General features: G+C 39.8%; 1 protein-coding gene across 3 annotated transcripts in view; it reads left to right on the forward strand.

Moving 5' to 3' along the window:
* The window catches only part of CDKAL1 (CDK5 regulatory subunit associated protein 1 like 1), a 422,610-nt gene that overhangs the window by 118,359 nt on the left and 277,438 nt on the right, over positions 1 to 26,813 (forward strand). For all 3 annotated transcript variants that reach the window (XM_049823860.1, XM_049823863.1, XM_049823859.1), the window contains exons 6-7: positions 13,340 to 13,436; positions 24,360 to 24,408. In XM_049823860.1, coding sequence (XP_049679817.1) covers positions 13,340 to 13,436; positions 24,360 to 24,408 — 146 coding nt within the window. The remainder of the gene's footprint in view (positions 1 to 13,339; positions 13,437 to 24,359; positions 24,409 to 26,813) is intronic.

A 26,813-nucleotide genomic window follows, 5' to 3' on the forward strand; every position in this document is an offset into this window, starting at 1 on the left:
CTAAAACTTTCATGAGCCCATACATTTATTATTATCCCTATGAAATGCCTTGCAGTGTATTGAACTTGTAGAATATTAGCTATTGTGAAAACTACTAGAATGATATCTTGGTTATTTTAGGAAACATTTCTAGGCAAGCTAATATGCTGAGAGAAATTATTCCTCCAGCTCTGACAGAAGTTACAATTTTTAGCTCTTTAAATAATACATTTTGAACTAGATTTAGATGACTAAACTGGTGTTAATTTTTTGGAGCTACTTCTAGGGGTTTGTCTCTTTCTCTTCCTTCTCTCAGCACTCCCCCTGCAAATGTTTTCCCAGCCATACTCATCAAAAAGCCTAAACCAGAATGGAAGCAAGCATGCTGCATAAATTGTTAGTGGTGAGCAGATGTAGCTACTCCGATCAGTCCCACCTCACAGTGGGAGAGCACTAAAGCCATCTTACCCTGCTTGATGCGCTTTCAAGCTTCCTGCTTTCTAATAACATTTTCTCCCTTCCCATGCTTAAGCGTCAGTGACAACAACTGAGTGGAGAATTTTTCCAGCAGTGTACAGGCAAAAGCAAAGTGCAGTCGTTGCTCAAGTCACCTGGGAATTTCATTTTTGTCCTGTTTTTGATAATGTGATTAAAAATGCCTCAGCAGAAAAGGACAAAATCATATTTCTTCTCTTCAGAAGTACGATTAGCTTCTTAAATAATTGTCATACACTGTTGAATCTGTACATGTAATCACAGACTCAAAGCTTCAGTCTCTTAAGAAAATAGTAATATCTCTTCAGTTTGTATGGTAACGTGTGGTGCAAGGTCCTTCTAAAGCGACAAATTAAAGCAGTGTAGGAGTCTGTTGCTTTCAGGAACTGTGATGAATTTGTGTGAGTGTAGAAGCATTAAGATGTTCTACCAATACAGAAACCAGATTTTTTTTTTGTCCAACAAACACGTGTGTCAAAATGTAGTCCATTGAGAATTGTTTGGGCTTTTACCACTCTTTCAGGTGTGGTATAAAACAATGAGAAATTAAAGATATTAATGAAGAGTTAGCTACCATAGCTTCATAATCTATTGAGAGAAGGCTGTTGGCCAAGTAGCCCGTTGCAAAGAATGCGGGACGTATGGTGAGGACGTGAACCGCCTCTCAGGAGTTGCTCTCACTTGTGAATAAGACAAAACATGACCAGAAGATTGAGGGAGGGCATTTATTCCTCTTTACTTGGTGGGGCTTCACCTGGATTACAGTGTTTTGGGTGCAGTGGAGGCAGTTGAGAGATGCAAGGAGAGTGGAGCAGGTCCGTTGGAGGATCACTAAAATGGTCAGGCTGTCATGAGTCCGGCACATAGGAGGCTAGTGGATTATCTACTAGTAGTCTGTAATTACTTGAAAGGCAACTGCAAAGACTATGGAACCAAGCTTTTCTTGATCAGGCCGGAAGACATAACAAGTGACAGCAAGTTTTCTGGCCTTGGCTGGGTAACGATGTTGTCAGTAGTCCACTTGTGAGCAGTCCACTTGTGAGCAGGAGGTTAGGCTAGATGACCTCTAGAAGTCCTTTCCAACCTACATTTCCCTGATTCTATAAAAACAAGGTTAAACAGAGAGGATAAGAGACATTCTACTGTGTAGTATGTTACTTCTGTTGCTATTCAGATACTAGGATCATGAATAGGAATTAAATAAAACAGTCCTCATCTCTCTAGATTAGGAAGAGCTTACTGGGGTTTACTGGAAGAATTAAAAAAAAAAAAAAGAAAAAAAAAGTAAAAGGTTAGTAAAAATGTGATAGAGTGCAATTTGGACAGAATGAAGGTTCCGGTATTGAAGAGCTAAACCTCCTTTTTTGTTTCTGCTCTGTTCTTTGTTGCTTATTTCTGTTTCATCACGCCATGCTATAGTCCTTATCTATTGCAGAATTCCTGACAAAAACTAGGCACAGTGTGGCTGCTCTCATAGTGTTTCCATAAGGGAAAAAGCACTTAGAAACAGCTAACTGTTTTTAAAAAATTACTTCATTGAATTTTGTTCCCTTGTCTTTGTTTGATAGCTTCTGACAGTCTTCTGTGCACATATGATGAAAACTATATTTAGTGGCTCTTGAGAAGATTTTTGTGGGTTTTTTTTCTTTCATGTAGTAGTTGTAGTTACCTGATTTTGAGTAACAAAGAAGCCTTGATGGTCAGAATATTGGCTGCCTTTCACCTCTGTGGCTTTTCTTCCTCAGCTGCCCTGATGGTGTCCAAGAGAAAATGAGCTGGTTCTTAGCGCCTTTGTTATCCTCAACTTTTTATCAGAATGTCCCATGTCAGACACAGCATGGAAACCTTCAAGGGTTTTGTTCTGATGACTCAGTAGAACAATATTGTTGGTACCATGTACTGTTCCAGGTGTTTAGCCCATGTAAATTCTGCACCCTTTTTTGGATCTTCACCTTCCCTACCTGATGGAAAAAAATTTCCCGGTGCATTATATTTACCAAAAAAAAAAAAAAAAAGTGTGCTCATAATAGCTTCTAGAAGAGCAACCTCTCTTGATGATCCTTTTTTAATTTTGTAGGTAGTCTGTTACTGAGAAGCATACTACACCTCTCAGGGGAGGGGGGGAATCAGATTATTTAATTTTCATTCAACAGTAATTTCATTTTTTAGCCATTGTATCAACAAGGTTTTATATTACAACCATTGGCCATGCATGCATGTAACTTGAAGCCTGCCTGGACTTTGAACCTGAGAGGTAGTGTAGTATTTCACAAACTAATTAGAATAATAGTATGCCCTAAACTGCACTTCTTTTATGCTAAAGAGATGAATAGAAGTAAGAGTGGGAAGTCTGGGAGGGTAAAGTAGAATAAATGGTCAGTTAACAAAACATAAAGGAGAGATATGCCGCAACTACTACAACAGAATATTATAGTTCCTACAGGAATATGTGTAGAAAGAACAGAGGAACAGAATAAGAGTCAAGTGGGTTATATAAAAGTTCACTGTAATGATTTTTATTTCCATTTTTTTTAATCTGTCAGAAGTTTAATGTCCCCTTCCAAGTGAATTTACAAGAGATTTCCTTTCACTGGTGTTGAGACAAGTATATGTGATCAAACAATCTATATATGCAAAAAAAATAATTAAGAATAGGATTAAACTTTCAAGTTTGAAAGGAGAGAATGAAGTCTTGCTTTTTCAAAGTAATAGAAAGAATGCAAGAATGCTTGAAGGAGGAAAGTAGTGGTAGGAGGTGAAGAGAAAGGACAAAATTGCTGCTGTAGGTTTGGAGTACTTTCTGCTTCTTCTGAAAACTCTCACCACTGTGATTTCATTAGATCGTTGCTGAAGAAAGGCTAGCAAGAAACTGGAGATGTAGAATGATAGTGAAATATTTTTAGAAGCTTACTACAACCTGTCATATACGTACTAAAGGACATAAAGCTTCAAGGATATGCAGAAACTGCTAATTTTTTTTTTTAAAAGGTAATTCCAGCTTTTGCCACCTGCAACACTTCCCTTGTGGTGTGGCTACCGGCAGCCTCTGCTTTTGCAAGGCTGAGTCGGCAGAACTTCAGTATATCTGGTACTCTACTCTGTGCCTCAGAAGTTCAGAGTTAAAGTTACTCATGCTGTCCCCAGAGAGCTAAAGTGTAAGGACGGGAAAAGAAAAGGCAACCAGTGCTGGGGATGCCCAAAGTTTTGTGAGGTTTGCTGGTATACACTTTAGAGCCTCATGTAGGTAGTTTAAAGTAGCAGTAACAGAAAAAGAAATAAGCATTTCTCGTTTCTTCAATCCCACAAATAAATAAAACATAATATTAATTATGGAAAATGTTGTCGTCTTAGAAACTATTTTAGTGATACGCTTAAACTTGCAGGTATTACCACAAGACCAATCAACATGCTGAACTCAGTTGTAAATCTGCGCTGGTCACAAATGGAGATGTGATCTAGTCCAGTGTGTCTGTTTAGGAGTGTCTTGGCTTATGTTTGGTGTTCAGTATTTGCGTTGAACAGAGTTCAAGAAACGAGATGGGTTTTTTTTGCAGATTTTACTGAAGTTAAAGGTTTTGAATGGAGAATCAGTAATAAAGGGCCTACTACAGCAGGACAACCTTATCCAAGACATTTAAAATTGCCTAATTGTGGTCTTAAGTAATTTAATTTCAGTGAGTAGTAAGAATCTAAAGAGTTGTGAATATTTTATTTGAAGAATGGAGTACGTTTACTTTTAATAGTTGTCTACATGCATTGATTAAGATAGCCTAGAAAAATTTCAGTCGGCAGTGATATTTTTTGTTTCATTGTTCCCTGGGAAGAGTATAGGGATGCTGCCCAGTTGTGTAGGGATGGGGTCAGGAAGGCCAAGGGGTGTCTGGATCTGGACTTGGCAAGGAATGCAAGGAATAATAAGAAGGGCTTCTACAGGTGTGTCGGCCAGAAAAGGAAGGTCAAAGAAAGCGCACCAAAGAAAGCGCACCCCCCTGATGAACATGACTGGCAATTGGGAACAACGGATGGAGAAGGCTGAGGTATTCAAGAACTTTTTTTGCCTCAGAGGGCTGGAGCACCTCTCCTGTGAGGACAGGCTGAGAGAGTTGGGGTTGTTCAGCCTGGAGAAGAGAAGGCTCCAGGGAGACCTTATAGCAGCCTTCTAGTACCTAAAGGGGGCCTACAGGAAAGATGGGAACAGACTTCTTAGTAGGGCCTGTTGCAATAGGACAAGGGGTAATGGTTTTAAACTGAAAGAGGGTAGACTTAGACTAGATATAAGGAAGAAATTTTTTACTCTGAGGGTGGTGAAACACTGGAAGAAGTTGCCCAGAGAGGTGGTAGATGCCCCATCCCTGGAAACACTCACGGTCAGGTTGGACGGGGCTCTGAGCAACCCGATCTAGTCAAAGATGTCCCTGCTCACTGCAGGGGGGTTGGACTAGGTGATCTTTAAAGGTCTCTTCCAGCCCAAACAATTCTATGATTGTAAGAAAACAGTGAAGGGGCTCAGGACCATAGCAACGCATCCTACCAATAATGTGCTTGAAGCCCCCCCCCCTCATAAAACCCGAAGTTTGTAGAGCATCTAAGGCAAATACATTACCCTTTTGTCTGAAGAAGAATGGTAGGAGCCTAAACAGTTGTGAAATATTGCAGAAATAAATTACTTCTCAACGTTTTAGCAAATACCTTCTACAAACCATAAATGTCACCTTTGTTAGCTAGTGAAGGTTAGATGGTGTCTAACGAGTCCTGGCGGACGGTGGTGTTCACTTGACTGGAGGTGGAGGGAGGTTTGACCCGGCGAGTGGGTGTGTTGGTGTCCGCTCCGACAGCCCCTTTGCATTTTGCCAGGTCCCAGGCTGTTTAACTGTCTAAGAAGACAAACGCTGTTGCTAACAGAGCGGGATGTAGCAAAATCTATATGCCTTAGTGTGTATGTTCATATTGCTGATACTACCCGGGGGGAAGTATCCCAAACTTCAAACTTGATGCATAGAAAACTCTTTTCCTGGGCTCCTTCGTACAAGGCGGAGAAAAACTCTTTTGCAGAGTGAGCTGGAGCACCTTAGTTTTCTTTCCATTCGGAAATACTCTTTGGAAGAATGTTTCTCTTGACTAGAGAGGTAATTATTTTTCTCTCCCTGCATACCTTTAATTTACCTGCCATTCTTAGAAATAACTTTCCATTAGTTTGAGTACTCTTTCCACTACAGAGCCCACTTGCCAGGGAGAATCTCTAGTTAGTTTGTTGGGGTTTTTTTCCACTCTGAAGGGGGAAAAAGAAGTGATAGAAATAGGAACAAATTTTGGAGGTAGCACCTAAATCACAGAGCTTTCTAAATGAAATTTTTAAAACTTGGTCTCTTCTTAAGGCACTAGCCGATGCACTCCAAATAAAGGAAGAAAGTTTGATTCAAGTGAGATGAGGCCCAAAAATACAACCCCCAAAGCATCTATCCTGTTCTTGCTTAAAAAAATTCAAACCTATTCTTCCATAGGTCAGCAAGCGGGTCTAGAATTGAGTTGTGGGAAAAGCTTGCCCAAGAGCGCTTATCATTTGGATGGAAGGTATTTAATTTGAATAGCAGTAGCCCAAAAGCTATGGCATCTGGTCAGGAATTTAAGAATACAGTGTCAGGAGCAGGGCGAACTTCCTGGTTTGAAATATTGTACTGAATCTCTAGTGCTTTCTGTTCTATGGCAAGGTCTCTCAATCTTTTAAATAAACAGAAAAAAACCCCACTTGACTTCTTAGTAATAATGAGAAAAACAAATTAAAATACATGTGCTTTTTAGCAAACAAGTAAAAAACTGTTCACCACCAGCCAAGTTGAATTTTTTTGAGGAGCAGATTGTCATTAATTACATTTTCCCTTTTCAAACAGTTTTGTTGTTGTAAGGCTGATAACTTTCATTTACTGGTTTTGCAGATTTGCTTTAAAGTTATGGTATATTGTTTTTTAAATTGATTTTCTTAATCATCTGGAGGGACAGCAGCTGGCCTGTAACCATTCTTGTCTAGCCCGCCCAAAAGCCATCCTGGTAGATATCTCTTCTTGGGGAAGGAGCTTCCCCTCTGATGTCAGTCAGTTCAGCCTTGCTTGGGGCTACAAAAACTACCAGCCGGGACCAAGGTGAGATTTAGGATTTATTCCTTCATCCCATCCTCTTCGTGAATACATCTTGGTCTGATTTTTTGATTTGATAAAATCTTTGTACTGTTACTTCAAAAGTGTTTGCAGGAAGAAAAGACCATCATCACCACTAAAATACCATATTTGTTTGAGTAATGACTGCCCAACAATAACTGTTGCATCTTTCATTGCTGCCTATAAAGTTACATTTACAGAAAATTTGAGTAAAACTGAGGCACAGATTTGACTGGGTCTGGAGTTTAAAATGAGATTGCCTTTTGCAGACAAACCTGCAGTCACTTACTTGCATGCCAAGTAGCTGGATGAAAACAAGTTTCCACTCAAACCAAGATATGAGAGCTACTGCAATAAGCTGCGTTGGGAAAAATCCTTCTAGTTTGGAAGCAGCTGCTAACCTATCATTTTGGAGTGTGATGGATGTAAGTGTCTGCCGTAAAAGCCTGGATGAATCTGTTGTAGTTGTGAAAAGCAGAAGTTCGAGTAGTATGTTCAAATGTGTTGTTTCTGACAGCAGGAAAGATGCGAGAAGTGTAATGCCTGTTCATGCAGATGCTGCAAATATCCAAATGTAGATAAAATACGCTTTTTCTTCCTCAGGTATGTCCTCTCAGAAATTCAGGGAATAATTTGATATGTAACATGCGAGTCTTGGGGTTATTCTCAGAGCTGACATAACACCTCCTATAAAAAGCTCTGTTGCAGGGGGATATTTTTATGCTTTTATTTATTTATTTTTGCTTGGAGCATATCTTCACAACCTCAGTTTGGAGTCTGATGGACTCCAAAAGAGATTTGTGTCTTTTTGAAGTATTGTCAGAAAAGATACTCTTGCTTTTGTGAGGAGGAGAACATGCAACTTACCCTGGAGTATTTACATGTTACCTGATGGTTTTTGCCAAAGGAGACAAGTTCAGAGGATGCAGCGCGGTAACTAGAGGGCTGCTTCGCTAGAGGTTGGTCCTCAGAGCAATTTAGTAAACTCCAGTAATTAGCATCCTCAAATGGACTTTACATCTTCACATCATTCCTTTTCACAAGGAAAATACGGTAATTCTTTGGGCGCTGTGGAAGCGTACAGTCAAGCTGACAGGCCTTAGTAGGCTCGAGTGGTTCTGCTCTAGTTAATAATGTTGACAAGCTTAAATCAGGTTTTCCATATGCCTTTGACCATGGGGCTGTCCCTAACCTCGAAAGCACAACGTGCACGAGTTTCTTGCATCCTTTTTGCTTTTTATTCACCCATGCCGCTCAGCATATTGTGACCTCAGAGGTGTGACGAGACTTGTCAAGCTCACCATAAATGAAACAAGTTGTTCCCATGTCCTTCTCTTTTTCTGTTTCCTTCCCAACAGCTTTCCCTTCACCTCTGTTCTGGCTCTACTGTAGCCCTTCGTCCATGAGCTAACTTAATGGAATAAAATGGTAAAAAAAACCCCAAACTTGGCTCGATAGGTTTCTCCTATATCAGTGAGTTAAATGGGGCCCTGGAAGGGTCCAGTGAGCTGCAGAGCTTGGAGCAGAGGAGGAGTGATACCAGATGGCCAGAGATGAGAAAGAGGAGGGGTTGGAGCTGGAGAAAGGTGGGAGCAGCAATAGCAGACAAGGAGGGTGGGAAGCAAACCTTTGGGTAGTAATAAGACATTAGATTGGCTCAAAGCCTGTACAGCCACAGTTTGAGTTACCATTTGTAATTTTTCAAACAAAAAATAGCTGTGTGATTTTATGGATTTTCAGGAACGTATTCCAGATGCTGTACAGGCACCATCTTTTCATTCCAGGGATGTTGCGCTCTCTTTAAAACTTGTGGCTTCCTACTGATTAATTCAGCAGATGAGCCAGTTGGCAGGCCTTTCACAACATTTGAATCTTTAGCCAAATAGCATTTCTTTTTCCCCGGAGACATCACAACATCATTTCTACAGCCTGGGAAGTAGTATCCCCCCAATTTTACTTTTTATAACCTTTGGCATCCTAATCTCATCATACACCCAGCTCATAGTGTATTCAGCTAGAGCTGCCTTAGCAGAACTTTTTCATGTATACTAACATTTCTTTGGGCATTTCTAGACACAAACTTCCTGTTGATTTATGGCTTTACACCTTTCTAAAATACCTGATAAGGGGTGTTGTGGATTTTGTGTAATAGAAGGCTGCGAGAATGGCATGAATAAGCTACACTGGTGCATTGCACAATTTGGTTCAACTGAACACATCTTAATTTGAACATTGCCAGGTTTGTGCTGGTACAACAATGGGGAGGGGAGTCCTGTGTTTTGTAATAGCTCATTGATGTAAAAACTTGCTTGAGAGTGTGCTCAGTTGTCATCTGCCTGGTAGGATTCAGGTTGAAACACTTCCATTTTCATTTCAGGCAGCAAAGATGCTTCCTGGTTTACTTTAGCATTAGAAATAGTTCCTCTTATTATTTTATGAATATTTCCCAACTACCAATGCAAAGCTTAACAAGCTCCCTGTAAAGCACTTTCCCCATAATTCATTGCTTTTGCTGAAAATTCCACTCTTGCTTCTTCTCTTACTTGTATTTGACTGTTAATTAGTCCTGCTGCTGCAGGCAGCCTTCTGCTCATTGTTTAAAAACATCTTGATTATTTGATTCCACCAACAGTGGGGTTTGGAGGGAAAAAAAATTGGATTTGTAGGTATAATGCTTGGTTTCACATATCTGGTACTAGAGCAACTCTTAACAAATTGCGTGTTTTGTGCTGACCAGTCTGTAGTTTGCCAGCTTTGCTCCCTGCAGAACAGCCTGCTTTTGATTTCAGATGCCCGTCGTGCCTTCCTGTGCGGCTGGGATACCTTGGTGAGCGGTAGCGGTGGCTCTCTGAAAGCCGAGAGTCGTTCACTTGAGGGTTCACAGCTTATAAAAGTCCAGTGGGCAGCTCTGCTTTCGGAAGGGCAGGTGAGCAGTGGTGATCTGGCTTCTCTCGTCTCTGTCTAGCAACGAGCACGTTAGCAATTACTTTTGATGTCACAAATTGTCTTCCACTGAACTCGGCCCATCTTCTCTGCTTTTGCTTTTTTCTTTTTTTTTTTTTTTTTTTTTTAAGTGCTTTTCTCAGATTTGAACCTCAGGGAAAGGTCCTTAACTTTTCTCCTGTGGTGATTCCACCTGAGTAGCTGTGTGAATCATGAAAAAGTGGTCCAGCTTCTTGCGCTGGCTGCCACGGTACCCAGCAGGGTTGCTATACCTGCAGTGCTGATGTAGCAAATGCTTACGGGGGGCTTTGCTTTTTTTTTTTGGCGGTGGGAGGGGGGAGCACTTCTTTATCTTTGGCATGTTACTGACCAAATTTTCTTGAAGCTCAAAAAAATAGAAAGTAGAGGAATTGTGCAACAACATGTTACATAAAATTGTGAGCACAATGTTCCAGTTTGGGCAGGTTCCTAAGAACATAAATAGAAGTGCACATAAACTAGGCAGAATTTTCTCCCTGTCCTAGTTACATTCTCAAATTTGCTTTGTAAAAAGCAGAATACATTGAACATATTTCATTAAGTCTGCTAGTACAATTAGAGTTGCGATGGCTGTATCTATGCAATGGAGTATAATCTCACTACAGGTCTTGTATGAGTCCCCTACCGTATGCAGTACTTTTTTTCATGCCCGTATTGTTTCTCACTTGTTTTTCATTTCCCCCCCATTACATAGGAAGTAGCTCAAACAATTCCTTTCTTTAAAAAAGAATTGCTCTCATTAGATTTCTCTTCAGATGTATATCTTGCAAGTAGTTTTTAGAAAAGAGCGTATTTCTAGAAAATGTTTCCCGAGTCAATTAAATTGAAAGTTCAAGGTAAGGTTCATTTAATTGAAAAATATAAAGGGTGTCTAAAAGGGAAGATGTATTTATTCATGCCACCCACTAGATTCTATGAGGTATTATTCTCATTACTATTCATGTTTTTGAAGGATAAAGGCTTTTCTGATACAGTTGCCGTGCTAACTAGATTTCTGAAGAATAATTTTTGTAGGCTTTTGTTCATATGAGGAGGGCTCATTAAACAATATTAAAAGGAGGTGCCAATATAGTACTGGAATGCATATTTTGAGAAGTAGTTTCTTGAAAATGAAGCAAAAATTTTCATAATTTCCTTATAATGGTTTTTCATTTATGGCGGGTTTCATGGACTGTACGGTGTATTATGGTTGTAATGAGAATTGACTATGATTGAAAATTTAGTTCTGACATTTCCACTTAATTGCATTTTTAAGCAAAAACATCTCAGTGTACAAAATTCTTTATTCTGCAGAGACCTGTACAACTTTAAAAAAGTTAAATGAATGCAATACTTACTATGAAGAATATTCAGTTTAACTTTTTTCCCCCTAGCTCCAGTTATAGTCCCAGAAGATATGGCAAAATGTTAAATCTGTGAAATAACATTAAAATGCCATTTAATGTGTCAAGGGAAACTTTGTTTATTTTTTTTCTCAGATAAAAAGACTTGAATAAAAGCTTTTTCTTCTGTAGTGCTCACAGGTTTTCAAGTAGATGGAGATGGCTGTTGCTAGCAGCAAATTATACCAGATGCGGAGCTGCTTAGGGATGTGTGCTTTGTTTGCTGGAGACAGGTCTTATTGTCTTGCCTCGAGGCATTAGGTTGAGTCTGTTAGACTATATAAGTAGTGATTTTTATCCTTTGAGTTAGTGAAGTGTCACATGGTGCTATGTGACATTTTTAGGCAATGCATGAAGTAGGATTTTTGTATTTGGTTTTTTGGGGTTTTTTGTTTGTTTGTTTGTTTTACTTGGATATGTAGAAGTAGGTGACTTCTGTTGAAGTTTTGCAAAACCCTTAAATATTTACCACTGAAAGAAAAGAAGAATTGCAGATTTCAGAGATGTGTTGCTAGGTCCCCTGCCTAAGAAATATACTAAATTAGCAATTCATCATAATTCTTTATCCACAAAAATATTATCAAGGAAGAGACGGAAGGATTTGCATTTATATTATACACCTTAGCCTGCAAGTAGAGGACCAATGAGGCTCTGTATGATGAATGTCTGAAGATTTCCTGAAATTCCCACTAAACCAGAATTGAATATTTTACAGATATTTGCTTTGTTTATATTAGATATGAGGTAATAGGTGTAATACATTTTCCTGTTATTTCACACTTGTCTGTGTATAGGATATTTAATTTTTTCGTTTGAAGTACCTCATTTTAGTGCAGCAGCCAACACAAGGTATTTGGCAAGATGGCCCATGATCTCCTTTAATATTACAATTTGTGTGTTGTGAGATTTCATTTGAGCTATAATTTGTAAATAAATTTGTCCATATTATGAGTATGAAGTGAAAATTGTGAGTAGTGGAACTGCATGTGGTACCAGTCTGGGTTTTTTTTCTTTGTTAAATTTGCGTTTGCTGGAGATCTCCAGATACTCAGTGTAGCATCCTGGTGCCTGTTGAACATCACTTTTTCTAGTGCATTCAGCTCGGAGGCAGCTCAAGCAAACTGAAGAGTATAAAATTGTCTAAGCAATTGTGTATTTTGGATAAGGTAATTTTTCTGAAAAATGTTATGACATGTCTTAGCCTGTTCCAACATAACAGCAAACACTTCATGTATTCGTACATTGCTGGAGAAAATACGGATTTACAAGGTTCCAGTTTGACAGAAGTCTGCCAGGAGGTTGTGATAACAGCACGCAACTGTGAAAGATAGATCTTAGGGCAACCCATAATATGTCAGACCCAGCAAATCTGCTAAAGTTATTCAGTGCTCCTCTTCTTTACTGTTTTGCACATGACAATGCAGTAGTCGTGTTGGGTTAATGTGTTAATGGATGATCTTCAAAGTTTAATGGACATAAGCAGGTTTCGCATCTCAGTGTTTTGTATGCAGCCGATAGTTTTGTTCAGGGCTTCCTGTAGTTTCAAGATTCAGTGATGACTTGATATTTAGTGTCGAATTCAAAGCGAGTCAAACTATTACTAATGAAATGAACAGTGTTAACCGTTTAATCTTGGTGTTTTGTTTTCCTGCTTGTGGTGCTAAGGTAGCATCAGAGCTAAGGAATTATGTAAGTTAATATCCAGACAAATGTTTCCCTGCCAAAGGCAAGCAGTTAAAGCTTGAAAATGCTCAATATGATTTTAAGTAAATGTTTACTTAAACATTTTTAAGTAAATTTAAATTTTTTACTTGTTTAATTTTTACTTTATTTTAAAGTAAATAAACATTTTTGAGTAAGTATTGGAAGACTGCTGTAACTGGTCGTTTCTGACTGGTGCTGCTTATTGGTTATGTTCTGAGCTAGCAGCTCCTATCTGCGTGGGCTGTCCCTTGCATTCTCTGTAACTTCTCTTGAATCGTGCTTAATATCTCTGTCCCATCTTTCTTGACCAGATTCTCTGCTGTCATTCTGGCAAATAAAGGCTAACTGAACTTGATTAGAGCTTTCAAGGTTGTACTTTTGTCGAAGATACACAGTGGTAATGGTCTCTGAGGTGCTCCCCAAACTGAGCCATGCGTGCTGTAGCCTGGTAGCTTCGTATGGGGTTCTCTTGGTGTGTGGGTTTCTTTTGGTTTCGGAGGTTCAAACATGTACAAGCTGCTTCTGAGTTGGGCATGTTTTCATTGTGGTTTCTTTGCTGTGTCACATGCATAGTACGACTACTTTGAAGTTGAAAATAGTCAATTTTGAAAATTTTAACACAGTGTCTTGTTTGTCCTTCTTTAGGAAAGCCCAAGAAGGGAGGAAGAAAGTGGTTCTAGCAGGCTGCGTGCCACAAGCCCAACCTCGTCAGGACTACCTGAAAGGCTTGAGTATTATAGGGGTATGTATCTTTATCAATTAGAAACCAAAGGTTTTAAAAAATGCTTTCAGTAGGTCAATATCAATATATAGACTTAGCTGCCTTTTTCTTGGAAAAAGCAACAGAGAAGCTTGGTGCTTCTGTTAGTGCCTCTGTTAGTCTTCTTGCATTATACAGCGCTTGAGCCTTCTTTCAGCCAGGGAGATTTGGTTTGATTGTGGCATGAGGGGAGAAGGAAAGGGATACTGTTGGTGGAACTGACCTCCAGTGCCCTTTGTAGCCTGAAAATATCCAGGCTTCGTCCATGTTGATGAAGATATCCATTACCATATTCTTTAAAATACCACGGTTTATTTGCTTTAAGACAAAGAAATACACCCTTTGTTAAAATCAGTGGAAGAAATGTAAAAGACTAGAGCGTATGAATTACACAGACGCAGCTGAGGGTTGGGTAGTTGTTTTTTTACTTCACACTACTAAGCAGAATCGCAAATAGCAATGATTATTTTGTTCAAATTTGAGGCAGTCTGAAGAGTTAAATCCACTGGTGACTGAGTTGTTAAACAGTTATCAAGCTTTGCCTTGAAAAGGTAACCAGAGAGCTTTTGACTTCATTCAGTTAGTAAAGTGCCTTCAGTATCCTTTGGGATGAAGTACTGCTGTGTAATTGAATCACCTTTGTAAACCAAGCATGAAAATCCGGGAGTCAAATCACAAGCTAACAAAGACTCTTCGTTGTTCAAGCCTTTAGATTAAAACTGGATGAATTTGTAAAAGACATGTTTGCGTTGAAGCTCTGTCATTGGATTCAGTGGGTGAGAATTAAAGTGAAGCTGTCCTGTATTATGTTAAGTCAGAGCAGATGACTGTGCAGCATCATTTCTGTGTTAAATGTAAAGAGGTTAATGTGTTTCCACTTCAGCACCATGAATCCAGATTGAAACTAAGATTTCATAGGAACAACAACAACAAAATGTTCCAAAGCTTTCACTTTTGTTAGAAGATTATACAAGATGCATTTTTTCAGAGTAATTTAGAAGTAAAATAATAGTTTGTTTGGAATTAGGAAGATTGCTTCATTAACTGATTTATTGGAATTCTTTATAAAGATGGGCTTTGTGCTATCTGAATTTTTAATGAATTGCTGCTGTTGCTCAAAACGTTTTCGCTCCCAATTTTTTTCTCAGCTGCCATTCTCAGCTACGTTGATGCCTATAAATTAACTCAGTGCCCAGGGGCTGTAAAATGCCACACTATTCTGTGTAGATGATATTGCATTGATAGTCACAGTTCAAAGGAAGAAACAAACTTTCCATTCCACTCTGCAGTCTTACTTCACACAGATATATGCAAGAGAACTGTGGTGCTGTGTCATCTCTAAGACTCCAACTAATGAAGTGCAACTTAGTCTGTGCAGCAGGATAGGAAAATAAATGGTGAATGGATTTCCTCTTGGCTCAGAGGCAACATAGTTATGTGATCTGTATTTGGTTGTTACGCTGAATATGAGGATATCTACACATATGAACGGAGAGGAGAGTCACTCTCCTTTGACTAAGACTATAACTTAACTTGATCTTTCAGTTTTGGTGAATTTAACTTGGGAAACGTGAGGGACCTGAAGTCTGATACGTAATTTTTTTTTAATTGCTATTTTTTTTCTTTCCTCTTTTTTTTAAATTTACCTTTTTGGGCAACATGTAATTTCTGAAAATTAGCCTCTTCATCTTCATTTTGGTACCTAGAAACAATGTTTAGTGAAAAATGTTTGCAGTTTTGTATCTATTACAGAAAGATTTCTGTTAGCAATTGAATTAGGCTGTTAATGCGGTGTTCCCAAGGACTTTGGAATTGGACCTGAAAATACTGAAATGTGATCTTCACGCACTGTCTTCCAACTGTCATTGCTGTGGTCAAATTTACTGTACTTTAAGTAATAGATGCTTCAGCTCAGAAAGGTCTTAAACTTTAGGCATAACTATTAACAAAAGCAAAGCTAAGAGCAGACTTTGTCCACATTTTCTCCTTGTATATTTAAGACTTTCTTCTCATTTTACAAAGAGTGTGTGTGAAGGGGTGACTGTATTTAAAGGATAAGAGTTGTTATCTTACTATTGCAAAATATTTTTGAAAGGCAGTTTTGACAGAATTGAGAAATAGAAAATGTTCTGTTGGCAGTAGGATATTGATTCTGTACAGTTTTGGAAGTCTTGCTTTACCACCAGGTTGGTCTCATTTTCAACTTGGCTGAGAGATACAGTTGATTTATTGTTGCTTATGTAAGCTCTGCTATTTTTTTATTTTTTTTTAAAGAACAGTGTTGTCTGAGAATGTGGTTATTTACCAGCAATTATAACTCCCTTGGGGTGGCTTTCTGCAGGCAGAGTGTGTCAGAGGGCTCTTCTGCTCATCTTTTTATGACGGAGGAGGAAGTTGCGATGTAACTACCAGAGAAATTCTAGTAACTCAGGGCTTGTTTTGAACTGCACTTGAGAAATACAGGACTGAACTTCCACTGTTCGTTCTTTATTACTCGACTGGGGCAGAAGGGAAGGAAAGGCAACTTCATATCCCTGTTACATTTGTGATGCTACTGTGCTTTTGTGTTTCTTTAAAGTCATTGCCACTTTTTAAAAATAATGTGGGTTAGGGCATTGCTATAGGCTGTATATAAGGCAAACTGTAACATAACATGGGAAGGTAAAGGACCTGTTTTCTGGAAGGGGGAAGCTCTGGGTAGTAATAAACTTGCCAAGTGTGAAAAGTACACGAAACACCTAACGATGCATTACACAGGTTCACAGCCATTTAAGCTCAGGTGGTTTCCAAAGCTTACTCCTTTATGTTTAGAGTAGTGTACCCACTTCAAACTCAAGTGCACATACGGTATCGCAAAGAGAAATCAACTCTCGCAGTTAAGGGTTGTCCCTCGCTTTTCATTGTAAGTTGATAAAAAGAAGGATATCTGCCTTTGTCTATGCTGATTGTTTTGAGGGGTTTATAAGGGAAGGGAAGGGAGGGACAAGGGGGAATGAAAGTTTTAGCAGACAGGTTATGTTCTGGGGTTCAGGAATGGCTGTAGGTAGGTGTAGTGTTTCCTCGCTTCCCGAGTTGCATTCGAGGGCATACCGACCTCTTGTTCCCAGTGATAAGTGGAACCGTTGGAATGGGATGAGGTGTTTTGTTTCTTTGACACTTGTCTGGAGTTCTAAGGTATTTGGTGTCCAAATGATGCTATGTGTTGGAACCCCTGACCAGTTGGCTGAGGGTTCATAGGTTTTAAGATGCTTTGCAAGCCCCATGTATCCGTACTTTGAAATCACCAGACTTACTGGACGTACTGAAAGCATGGGGCCTAATGCACATACGTATCCCGTTAAAGGCGTATAACAGCTCTGCAGGTGAGAGAATCTCTTCTCTTCCTGAATGAGAATGTCAACCCCAATTCTTCTTCCTTCCCCATTTTTCCCAATGTAATATCTAGCATCAAAGGTCTGTCGCCTTCTGCTGTACACCCGTTTCCCGAGGGAAGAATTTCAGCTCATTCTTTCGTCTGCAGAAAATATATCCAGTTTTGCCAAGGTTGTAATCCTCCCTCTGCTGCTACGCTCTGACTCGGAAGGTGCAGGTCCTGTGCGTGGCAGAGTTACTGCAGGCTCTTTGGCCAAGTTGAGTCTGAAGCTACTGCTTCCAGGAGAAACATATAGCTGTCAGAACCTCTCTGCAGGGGCTCCCTGCATTCCCCTGACCACCAGATAACTCTCTTCTGTGGCTGTTCTACTCTATAAGGCAAGCTTTAGGTAATTCTTTTTTAATGTCCAGTTTGAAACTATGGAGTGTGATTAGTGGAAGTGCTGAACACTCCCTGTAGCAGCCCATAACACTAGGACCGCTGCTACAAAGTGGATGGTTCAGTACAAAAAATGCTAAGTACATTGCGAAAAATAGCCACTTCTCAAGTTGTACATCTATAACGGGTGTACACTTCTAAATTTAATATGCCTTAGGTCTCCATTTGTAAAACTCTTCAGTGCCCAGAGCTTTAACGGTACCATTGTGAAAGAAAATCAGTGTAACCTTACTAAGATGCTGAATGCCTGTACATCCCTACTGCTTTGGTGTCCTAAATGAGGATGATATGTTGTATGATATTTCTGATGTTCAGTTCATACAAGTTTCAGTGATGTTTGTAAAACAGAGATAATGATACTTCCCTACCTTGCAGTGTTTGTAAGGTCAGACTGCATTAGAGACGGCAAGCCTCTCTGTGTGCTGCCCTGGAGCCTTGCATAAATGCAAATATCCAGTGTGTACCTCAGGAAAGACAAATTTGATGGAATTTTATTTTGAATGATTTGAATTAGCAGAACTTCTTGGAAAGTGTGCTGAAAGCTTGGGAAGAGGTGCACACTGGTTTTCTGTAACTTACGGCCAATAATGATTTAATGCAAAATTCAAACTCGGTACCTCTCAGCTGGTCAGCTTTGGCTTTTGAATTGCCATGCTGATATTCAGATATGACACTTAACCTGGGAAGTCAGGAAAGAATTGCAGTTAAGCACCTGCTTTTAAACTGAAAATTGGACATGCAAATACATTTCCACAGCAGTTATTGTCCTATGAATCAAAAGGTAGAGGAATTAATTTCGATATGAATTATACTTCAGCTGTGTCAGTGTTCAGCAATGAAAATCAGTTGTTTACATGCTTCTCTGGGGCAGTCGCCTTCCCTTGAAGGTCTGTGTAGAGCCTGCTCTCAGTATACCTTCCTAAACTAGAATGTTGCCCATTACTAGGGTCAGTGTTGTCAGCAAAGGTTTTAAACACAGATGTTATCCCTCTGAAGCCAAAGTGGCTAGTCACGTTGCCTTTTGAAGTTATGTATTAAGGCCTGGATTTATGCTGCCTAAGTGCTGTAATTTGAGAGTCTGTTTTGCTCAGCTCCCTTTATGGTCAATGAAGATAATTATCTCTAAGATAATTTAGATTTTTAGAAGATCTGAAGTGACTTTTGAAGGCATGTATTTCCCTTTTACTGGCTTTAGAGAGGGGATAGGCTGAGTAGGCTTTTAACATCGATATCTGACAGACCTGCCTAAACAAGGTGAGACGAAACCGAGAGTTGGTGAACCGGAGTTAAAATCTTTAGGTTTACGAGTAGTGGGTTGTAATTCCCTAAGATTATTTCATCTGTGTACTAACCAATTTGTTTCTTATCTATGTGAATGAAGATCAAAGATGTGTAGGGTTTTTCCTAGATGAGAAAAAAAAATTGTTTTACTTCAAGTAGTTATGTATATACATGCACGCTCACTCCCAGGGTGTTCAGAAGCAGCCGAGTGCCGATGATGTTTGCTTCAGCAGTAGCCTCGTGCTGTCTAAGCGAGCTGCTGCTCCTTCCTATGTTGTGGGTACCCTGTCCTCAGTTTCCCTCCATTGGCTAAGGCTTTTTTGGTTTGTTTTGCAGTGTTTTATTTTCAAGAAACATTTCTAGTCTTAAATATTTCTGGTTTTTGTCCCTCCTCCACTGGCTACAAGATCTTTTTTTTTTGATAGTCACTTTCTGATACTTGATGCGCTTAGGCATGGCTTGTGTTACGTCCGAGAAATTTCTCTCTCTGGGAAACTCAGTCACCGTGCCAAGAGAAGGGCAGTCGGGGGACTCTCCGGGAGTAACTTCTTGAGAATTGCCACTTTCCTGTCAACATCAGAGAAGATTTAACCTTCAGACCTGCTGTGGTGGGAAGACGTTTCCTTCCACACTGAAAGGAAGCAGACTGCGGGGAGCAACTGCGTTTGCTCCGGGAGAAGGTCCCCGAGAAGGCTGGCTGCGAGGAGGACCTAGCTGCCATTTCTCACCAGCGGTGGTAGCTCTGTCAGTAGCTGAGAGAGCCGAGACTCATCAGAGGGTGAAACCACGGACTCCTTGGCCAAAAGACAGTCACTGGTGGCAAGTGTCAGAGGTCTCATGCTTTGTCACTGGTTTGTTTTTATTTGCTGCTGATTCTACCAGCAGAAACAGCACTCGTCAGCCAGGTGATGTGGACACCTTGTGACCGCTTAGAAGAAATGGCGTGTCAGGCACAGGAATTATTCTGTGATCTTATGATTTGGAGACAACAAAGTGTAATGTATTCTACGCTCAGACCTGTTGAGGTATCACTGCACTAAGAATCAAAAGATAATTTGAGGGAAACTGCTGATTTGAATGCCAAGATGCTTCCCAACCACTACAGTGATTTTTTTCATCACCTGGTGGGCACGTTCTTCTGAGATAGGGAAGGTTCAAGTCATAAGGACATACATATAAGGACATATTTTCTGAAGGAATTGAAATGCTTCCTTTGTAGGATTTCATCCTCTTCAGATGGGACCAGGGTAGCCATTATCTAACAGGCAGTGGCATGACTCCAGAAAGCATGAGCACCGTGACAGTTGGCAAAAGGCAGTGTGCCTCTGGTGTAAATATGCTTCCTGCAGCTGACTCCATCTGAAATTATCTCTGGGATGTATTCAGAGGAGAGAAAATTAGTACCTTTTATCACATAGACTGCCCGGGAAGCCTTATGCATTCCCACCTTTTTTGCAATACATAGTTGGGCCAGATCATTCCTTAGCTGCTCCAGGGGTGCAGCTTGAACCAGCCAGCTTTGCTGTGGTGTCTTAGATGCCTGTGGAGCGGGCTCCATTAAAAGGCAGTTTGTGTCCTCCAGAAAGTATTGGACATTGGTAAATTCTTTGTTTTTGCAACCACCCTCTAGTTTCTTGTCATGGCTGCAGCCACAGAGAGAAGCATGCTGAGGCTTCTCTCTCAGAAAAGACCATTAAGACATCAGATATCATCACTAAAAAGAGCTAACTGTAGCACTTTTTACCTGGCTTTGTTTGTAAGGGACATTTGAAGACCATCTCTCCTGTTTTGTGTTGGTCCTATCACTTCAGGAAGGGTTTGGTCCAAACATCTTTACCCACCAAATGCTTCTGTCTGTATTTTGGTGGATGCATTATACTGAAAGTATATTTATTTCACTGTAAATCTTGTATGAGCTTTTGTCTTCCCAGATGACAGTGCAGGGTCTTTGCAGAGGTCTTGATGCTTTCCTGAAGAGAACGTCAGAAAGTTTCTCTTAGTTTCATGATAGGTTCATGCATGCACTTTTCTAGGTAGCGTTCTTTGGTGTGAGGCTCACTGACTTCTACAGAGTACAAAATGTCAGGGTAAATGTGCAACCTCTCACTCAACTGCCCATTAGGAGTATTCGGAGTTTATAGGAGCTATCTTAGAGGTTATGTTTTTTCCAGAGTCCATCTCCTGCAAAACAGTCTCAGGATGTTAATACTGGTTCTGAGACAACTTGGATCATGTCTGAGAGCTTGGAAGAATTTGCATGACCATCCTCAACATGCGCGTCTGTCTGCACTCGCAGATCGCCTGGTGTGAGACCGCAGACATAGCACATCACAAGCGTTGTCTTTGGGCTGTTTATGCCCAGCAGTCATCTGTCAAACGATTACATCTGCGACTGTGACAGTACAAAGGGAACCGGGGGAATTTCTTCGATGACAAATGGAACGTGTGTGCATTTCTATACTCCTTTTGCTAATTAACTGGTGCTTAGTTGGAGAGCTCAGGGCTTCTGTCTCTCCGCGGAGCGCTGGGGTGTCCTGGGAGGTGCATGGTTTGAAATGTGGCCGGCTCGGAATTGCGTGTTGAGGAGTGACCTCCAGCTTCAGCCCCAGCATGGATTGCCTCACGTCTTCCTTGTGCGCGTATACGGGCTGGATGCATAGGATTGCTCAGCTGCATTTACACCTAGCTCTGATCCCACCAGGAAGGCTCAAAGGCTTTTTCCTGGTGTTTGTTTCAGCTCAGGCTTCACACTTTGGTAAAACTTCTTTTTTGCTTTTTGATCAGCCAGTTTCCTGCCTTGGCTGCTCCTTCATCCCGTGGGCCTTGCCACTGCTCTTGTCCTATGTCCATCTCAGCCCAGATTTCTTCATCAGCCCTGATTCGTGGTGGTTGGGTGTTTGGGATTTTTGTTTTGTTTTTTTTTTTTTTTTTTCCTTGTGTAGTCCTCCTCAGCTGCCTGCCTCAGTCTGCCATTAGCTTTTGTTCTATCCAAGTCCTAATGGAGAACCATTTGTAATGGAAAAGGAAGTCCACCATGTACATGCTTACACTAGAAACAAGATCTCACAAGATGTGTGGAGCCAAGTACAGCACACGAACTACATCCAGCAGTAAAGTACCTGCTGTCGGTCCTGAGGGTTTGGGTTTTTGAGACTCACTGCAAAGAAATGTTGAGGAATGGTGTCTTTTCCCTTCATTCACCACTAAGAACTTTTAAGTCTCTGTGCTTCATGGGCTTCGTGATGCCTGTTGGAGACATTGTTGGGGTCTCTGCTCAGGAAGATTTATAGATGCCTTTGACAGCACTCCAGAACAGAATTATCCATAAGGCTAGTGAGATGGTGGGGAAAAGAATCCTGCAGGCCTTTTAATACCCAAGAAAATTGAATTACAATGACTGTGATTTCCCCCCTTTTTTTCCAAACAAGAATCCTCTAAACCCTTCCCTCATCTCACTCCAGATTCACCTCAGTTTTACTAAAATACTTTTATCTTCCTAAATGCAGATAGGAAGCATTCCATATTTTCTTCCTGAGCACTTGGGGCTTTAGCCAAACAATTTCCAATAATTTCAAATGAAAAATACTTAATGGGGGAAATAACACAGAAGGCAGAATAAACGCCCATGTCTAGTCACAGAACTCATTACCTCTCAGACCTAAAATTTTAATTACTTACATGGACGTTCTTCTTGACAGACATGTTAAGAATAAATTAATTTATCTAATAAAATCAAAATACAATATACTGGTTGGTTTTTTTCTGTATCTTTATTTAACAGGGGGTTTGGAGCTATGCAAAAATTTCTCAGATGTACAATACAGAAAGTAATCAAAGGTGGTTCAGGTTATGAACCAACCAGGATTCTCTTGTTTTAAAATGATTATGAACTTAAACAGTTTAGTATTGACATATGTAGTGATGTTATTTTGGGCGATGTATTTGGCACAGACTGTGTTCTCTGCCTATATTTATAGGTGTAAATGTGCACACATTTTTTTTCAAGTTACATATTTTTATTTATTTTTAAAAAATTAAGTAGAAAGTCTATATGTAAGTATCTTAGGCCATAATTTTTTAACTTATATCTAAAGGGGATATGTACACAAGTATGTAAATACACATGCGTTCCACACAACTGCTTATGTGTGCTTTCTTTAGATTGTTAAATATTGCCATATGTCTATAATATGAATGCTTGTAATCCAGAAAAGGATTTAAATATATATCTATTAATAAGATTATTAAAATGCCAATATTAGTGATACTTTAAATAACTTAAATTCTAGAATTCACAACTAATACTCTGTATTCAGAAATCTGATGTGGCAGACAATTGTGTTCTGAAAAGGCTGTATTTCAAAAGGTTTAAAAAAAAATAAAAATTAAAACCCAAATAGTTTTACGTGGACTTGATCCAACACCCAGACAAGGAGAGGAACAGACTCCCACTGACTTCAGTTGGGAACTCTAGATCAGACACCAACTACCCATGAGGTTTTTTTTTTTTCTTTTTAAGCTGCTATTAGACCAGTTGGGAAAGGAATGTGAAATAGAGGTGGTTGTGCGGACATGTGTTTACAGAAAATGACAAACTCGGTGGTTTAAGGGCCCAGAGACTTAATGGCTTTGATGCAAGGGATCCAAGTTCCAGGATCCTTGTTGCAGACCACGTTCTGCTCTTGAAACCTCTGCGGCTTGTGCTTTTCCGCTTGTTCTTGAAACAAACCGGAAAAGAAACTCCAAGGAAATGACTGCAAAAAACATACAAAGTCTAGTTCATATAAGGAACAGCTTAGAGAAGCAGTGTTTAAAAAGGAATTTTGTGGGAAAATTATAATCTAATTTAAATGTGCAAAGTAGGCTTTCCTGCATTGTATGTAAACATCTATGCACATATATAGTAGACATTACATAGAATAGGCAGTTTGGATGACAGTTGTAGGAAGAATCTCAATTCCAAGAATCTGAGTGTTTAATTTCGCGGTGTTAATGCTGATTCCTTCTACCTAATATACCAAACTCTCTGTAGTATATTTGCCATTAACTTTAAATAATGTATCTAATAAGAAATGTGGAACTTTTATTTATAAATAATAATTATAAATTATTATTTATAATTTATCAGGTTATAGATGAGTTTTGGCAAGCGTTAACACTAAATCATGAATTTGTTGTCTTTGCTGGAGATGCTGTCATGGTCATTAAATGTTATTCTGTCTTGTGAAAAGCGTCAGGGCTTTTCCTTCCATTTCCAAACACTGCCTGCAGTAAGTCTAGGACAATGTCTTGTTCACTTCAACTTGGCCACAGTATTTTTAATTTCTTCCCATATTTCAGTGTCTTTTCCCAGCAATACTTCCTTATTTTTCTCCCCTATAGTCTGCCTATTGTCAGCTTCTTATTATGCTCTCTACCATCCACTCTTTTGGTGCCGAGGAGCGGGTTGGGGCTGTTTGAGCCGCCCAGGCACCGACTGCCCGGGTGACCACTGCTTTTCACAGACCACGAGCAGCAGTTCAGACCTGAACTCTTTTTTTGGGTCCATCTTTTCTAGCCATGTGGTGATTTATTTTTTTTATTATTATTTTTGCCAAATTTACAAGAACTTGCTATTTTGGGGGACAAAATTTTGTTTAAGTTAGGTGGTGGGTTGTAAAGTTACTTTTGGCAGAAGAAAAACTGGCTAAAAACATAGCCCCCAAACTCTTTACTCCCCCTTAATCCAGAAGAACACACTTTTGAAAGAAGAGTTTATATAAAGTATGTCCAGTTGTTGACTACTTAGATATTGACCTTCTGACTTTTTTTAGGTTCAGCAGATAGATCGTGTAGTAGAAGTTGTGGAGGAAACTATTAAAGGTAAGCATCACACTTGGAATAATCGCAGCTAGTCTGAAAGATGTAAGCATTACTGAAAGATGTAAGCATTAGCTAGCAGAAGCGCTGCTGTTATGTTACCAACCTAATGCTTGCTTTCTCCTCTAGCTAAATGTTTGGGCAGTGCTGTACTTCGCCATGTATGCTTTGTGTGAGTGGTAATTTCAGAGGGATCTTTTCTGGAAGGACCTGTGCGGCCCGTTGGGTTCAGGGGTAAATGATCCAGGGGAGACTTCAAGAAATCGTTGAAGTTGCATCAATGTAGGTGGGTGTGGAGTATTGTCTAAAGTTTCTGCACTATCTTAATTCAGGGCTGTATCTCTGCTTTCTTATGTTTAGTCCTCTCGTGTTTTCTTCTTTTCAGATGTTTTGGCTCACTTCCCTGAGCTTTCCTCAGCAGGACAGATAAATTATCTGCTGGTTTAATGTTCTTTTCTAACTGTGTTCCTTGTTCTCTCTGGCTGTGTTCGTGTGTGTACACTCAGTACTTTGTAGTGAAGGGGGCAAAAGACAGTATTGTTTCTGCAGCCTGACTAGTAAACATTTGCTATTAAATAAATATATTTGTCTGGGTCTTTCTGGGTTACCTAAGTTTGTCTCCATTACTTATCAGGCCATAAAAATTACTGTTCCCTGAAGCTTTAAATTACAAGGTTTAGTTAATTGGCTGTACTTTCAATATAAACAAGTGTCTAGTCCACAAGACATTGCCTGTAACTTTAATCCTGGAGTATGATGTTTCTGAAGTACAGCATAAAAATGTAGAAACAGTGCAAAATTTTAAAAGGAATGGAAAAGCTTCTACCAAGAAATTGTGTAGCGTGGTGTAAGGCTTCTAGAGTTTGTGGTTTGAAGGCCTTAAGATTTCACGTTGCTTTGACTGCTTTCAAAAACGAAACCTGTACTCTTACATACTCCCAACTAACACTTTTCCCAGTTTGTCTTTACCTTATGGCATCTATTTTTGGGGGGTACAACCTGCTGTACCACAGAGACAAAGAAGAAATATATTCAGTGTCTTCATATTTGTTATTAAATAAGCCAAACTGTTTTTCCAGAAACATCACGGTGTTTATGACAATGTGTTGGAAATGGGTATGCTTCATGATTTCTACAACAGCACAGTATTTCAGATCCCTATCTGATTTTCCTGAATTTTATGTATTCTTGAGGGAGTAAGATGATAACCTGGGTCAGCATGGCCTCCCTTTACAAAAATGAGCTTTGCAATATTTATACTGACTCCAGACATCACTGGTTTTTCAATAACATAGTTACTCAGGTTATTGTGACTGAACATTATATGACTAGAAAGAAGACAAACAATCTAGTAGCAGTTGTTAAAATCATGTTTTTCACTGAATTGATTTTAAGATTGCATTTTACATATTGATATAATTCTGGAAAATAATGTTCATAGAAGTGTTAACATTTAAACATCAAAAAGTGTGAATTTGGGGAAATATTTTGGTTCATTTCTAGCTTACTAGAAGTGATTTGAATAAAATGGAGTAAGTGGACTGCTGAATTCCATACATAGTGCCAGTTCCTTCAGGGATGTCTCAAAGGTAATGGAACACAGGATTTCTGAAGTTTTATTGGAAAAAATGAACAAAAATGGCTCCCCAGTGCAAGAGAGACATGGACATACTGGAGAGAGTCCAATGAAGGGCTGTGAAGATGGTTAAGAGGCTGAGACTGGAGCATCCGTCCTCATAGGAGAGCCTGAGAGAGCGGGGGCCGTTCAGCCGGGAGAAGAGAAGGCTCAGGGGGGATCTCATCAATGTGTATAAATACCTGAAGGGAGGGTGCAAAGAGGACGGAGTCACGCTCTTCCCAGTGGTGCCCAGTGACAGGACCAGAGGCAGTGGGCACAAACTGGAACACAGGAGGTTCCCTCTGAACATCAGGAAACGGTTTTCACTGTGATGCTTGCCCAGAGAGGTTGTGGAATCTCCCTCTTTAGAGATATTCAGAAAATATCCAGGCACAGTCCTGGCCAACTGGCTCTAGGGGGCCCTGCGTGAGCAGGGGGTTGCACAAGACGGCCTCCAGAGGTCCCTGCCAACCTCAACCCTTCTGTGAAAAATGGAATTTCCATTGGCAAGAGAATCGACACATTGACAGGGGTCATAGCATATGATAGCAGTTTACTTTTGCAAAAGCCAACCATAAGAAAAGGAGTTTTCACTTACATTTCTTTCATCCAAATTTGTGTAAAGATAATGCATCGATTAATGTATTTGGGAATAATTTTCCACTACTGGAGAAGAATGTGAAGCTCTTTTTCAGTGTGCTTTATGAGTCTAACCATGAACTTTCATTATCCAAGTGAAGTGAAATACTGTAGACAACAGGAATGTTGGTTAAGAATATTTTATATATTT

This window comes from Accipiter gentilis, chromosome 20 (assembly GCF_929443795.1).
Source record: "Accipiter gentilis chromosome 20, bAccGen1.1, whole genome shotgun sequence".
Classification (NCBI taxonomy): domain Eukaryota; kingdom Metazoa; phylum Chordata; class Aves; order Accipitriformes; family Accipitridae; genus Astur; species Astur gentilis.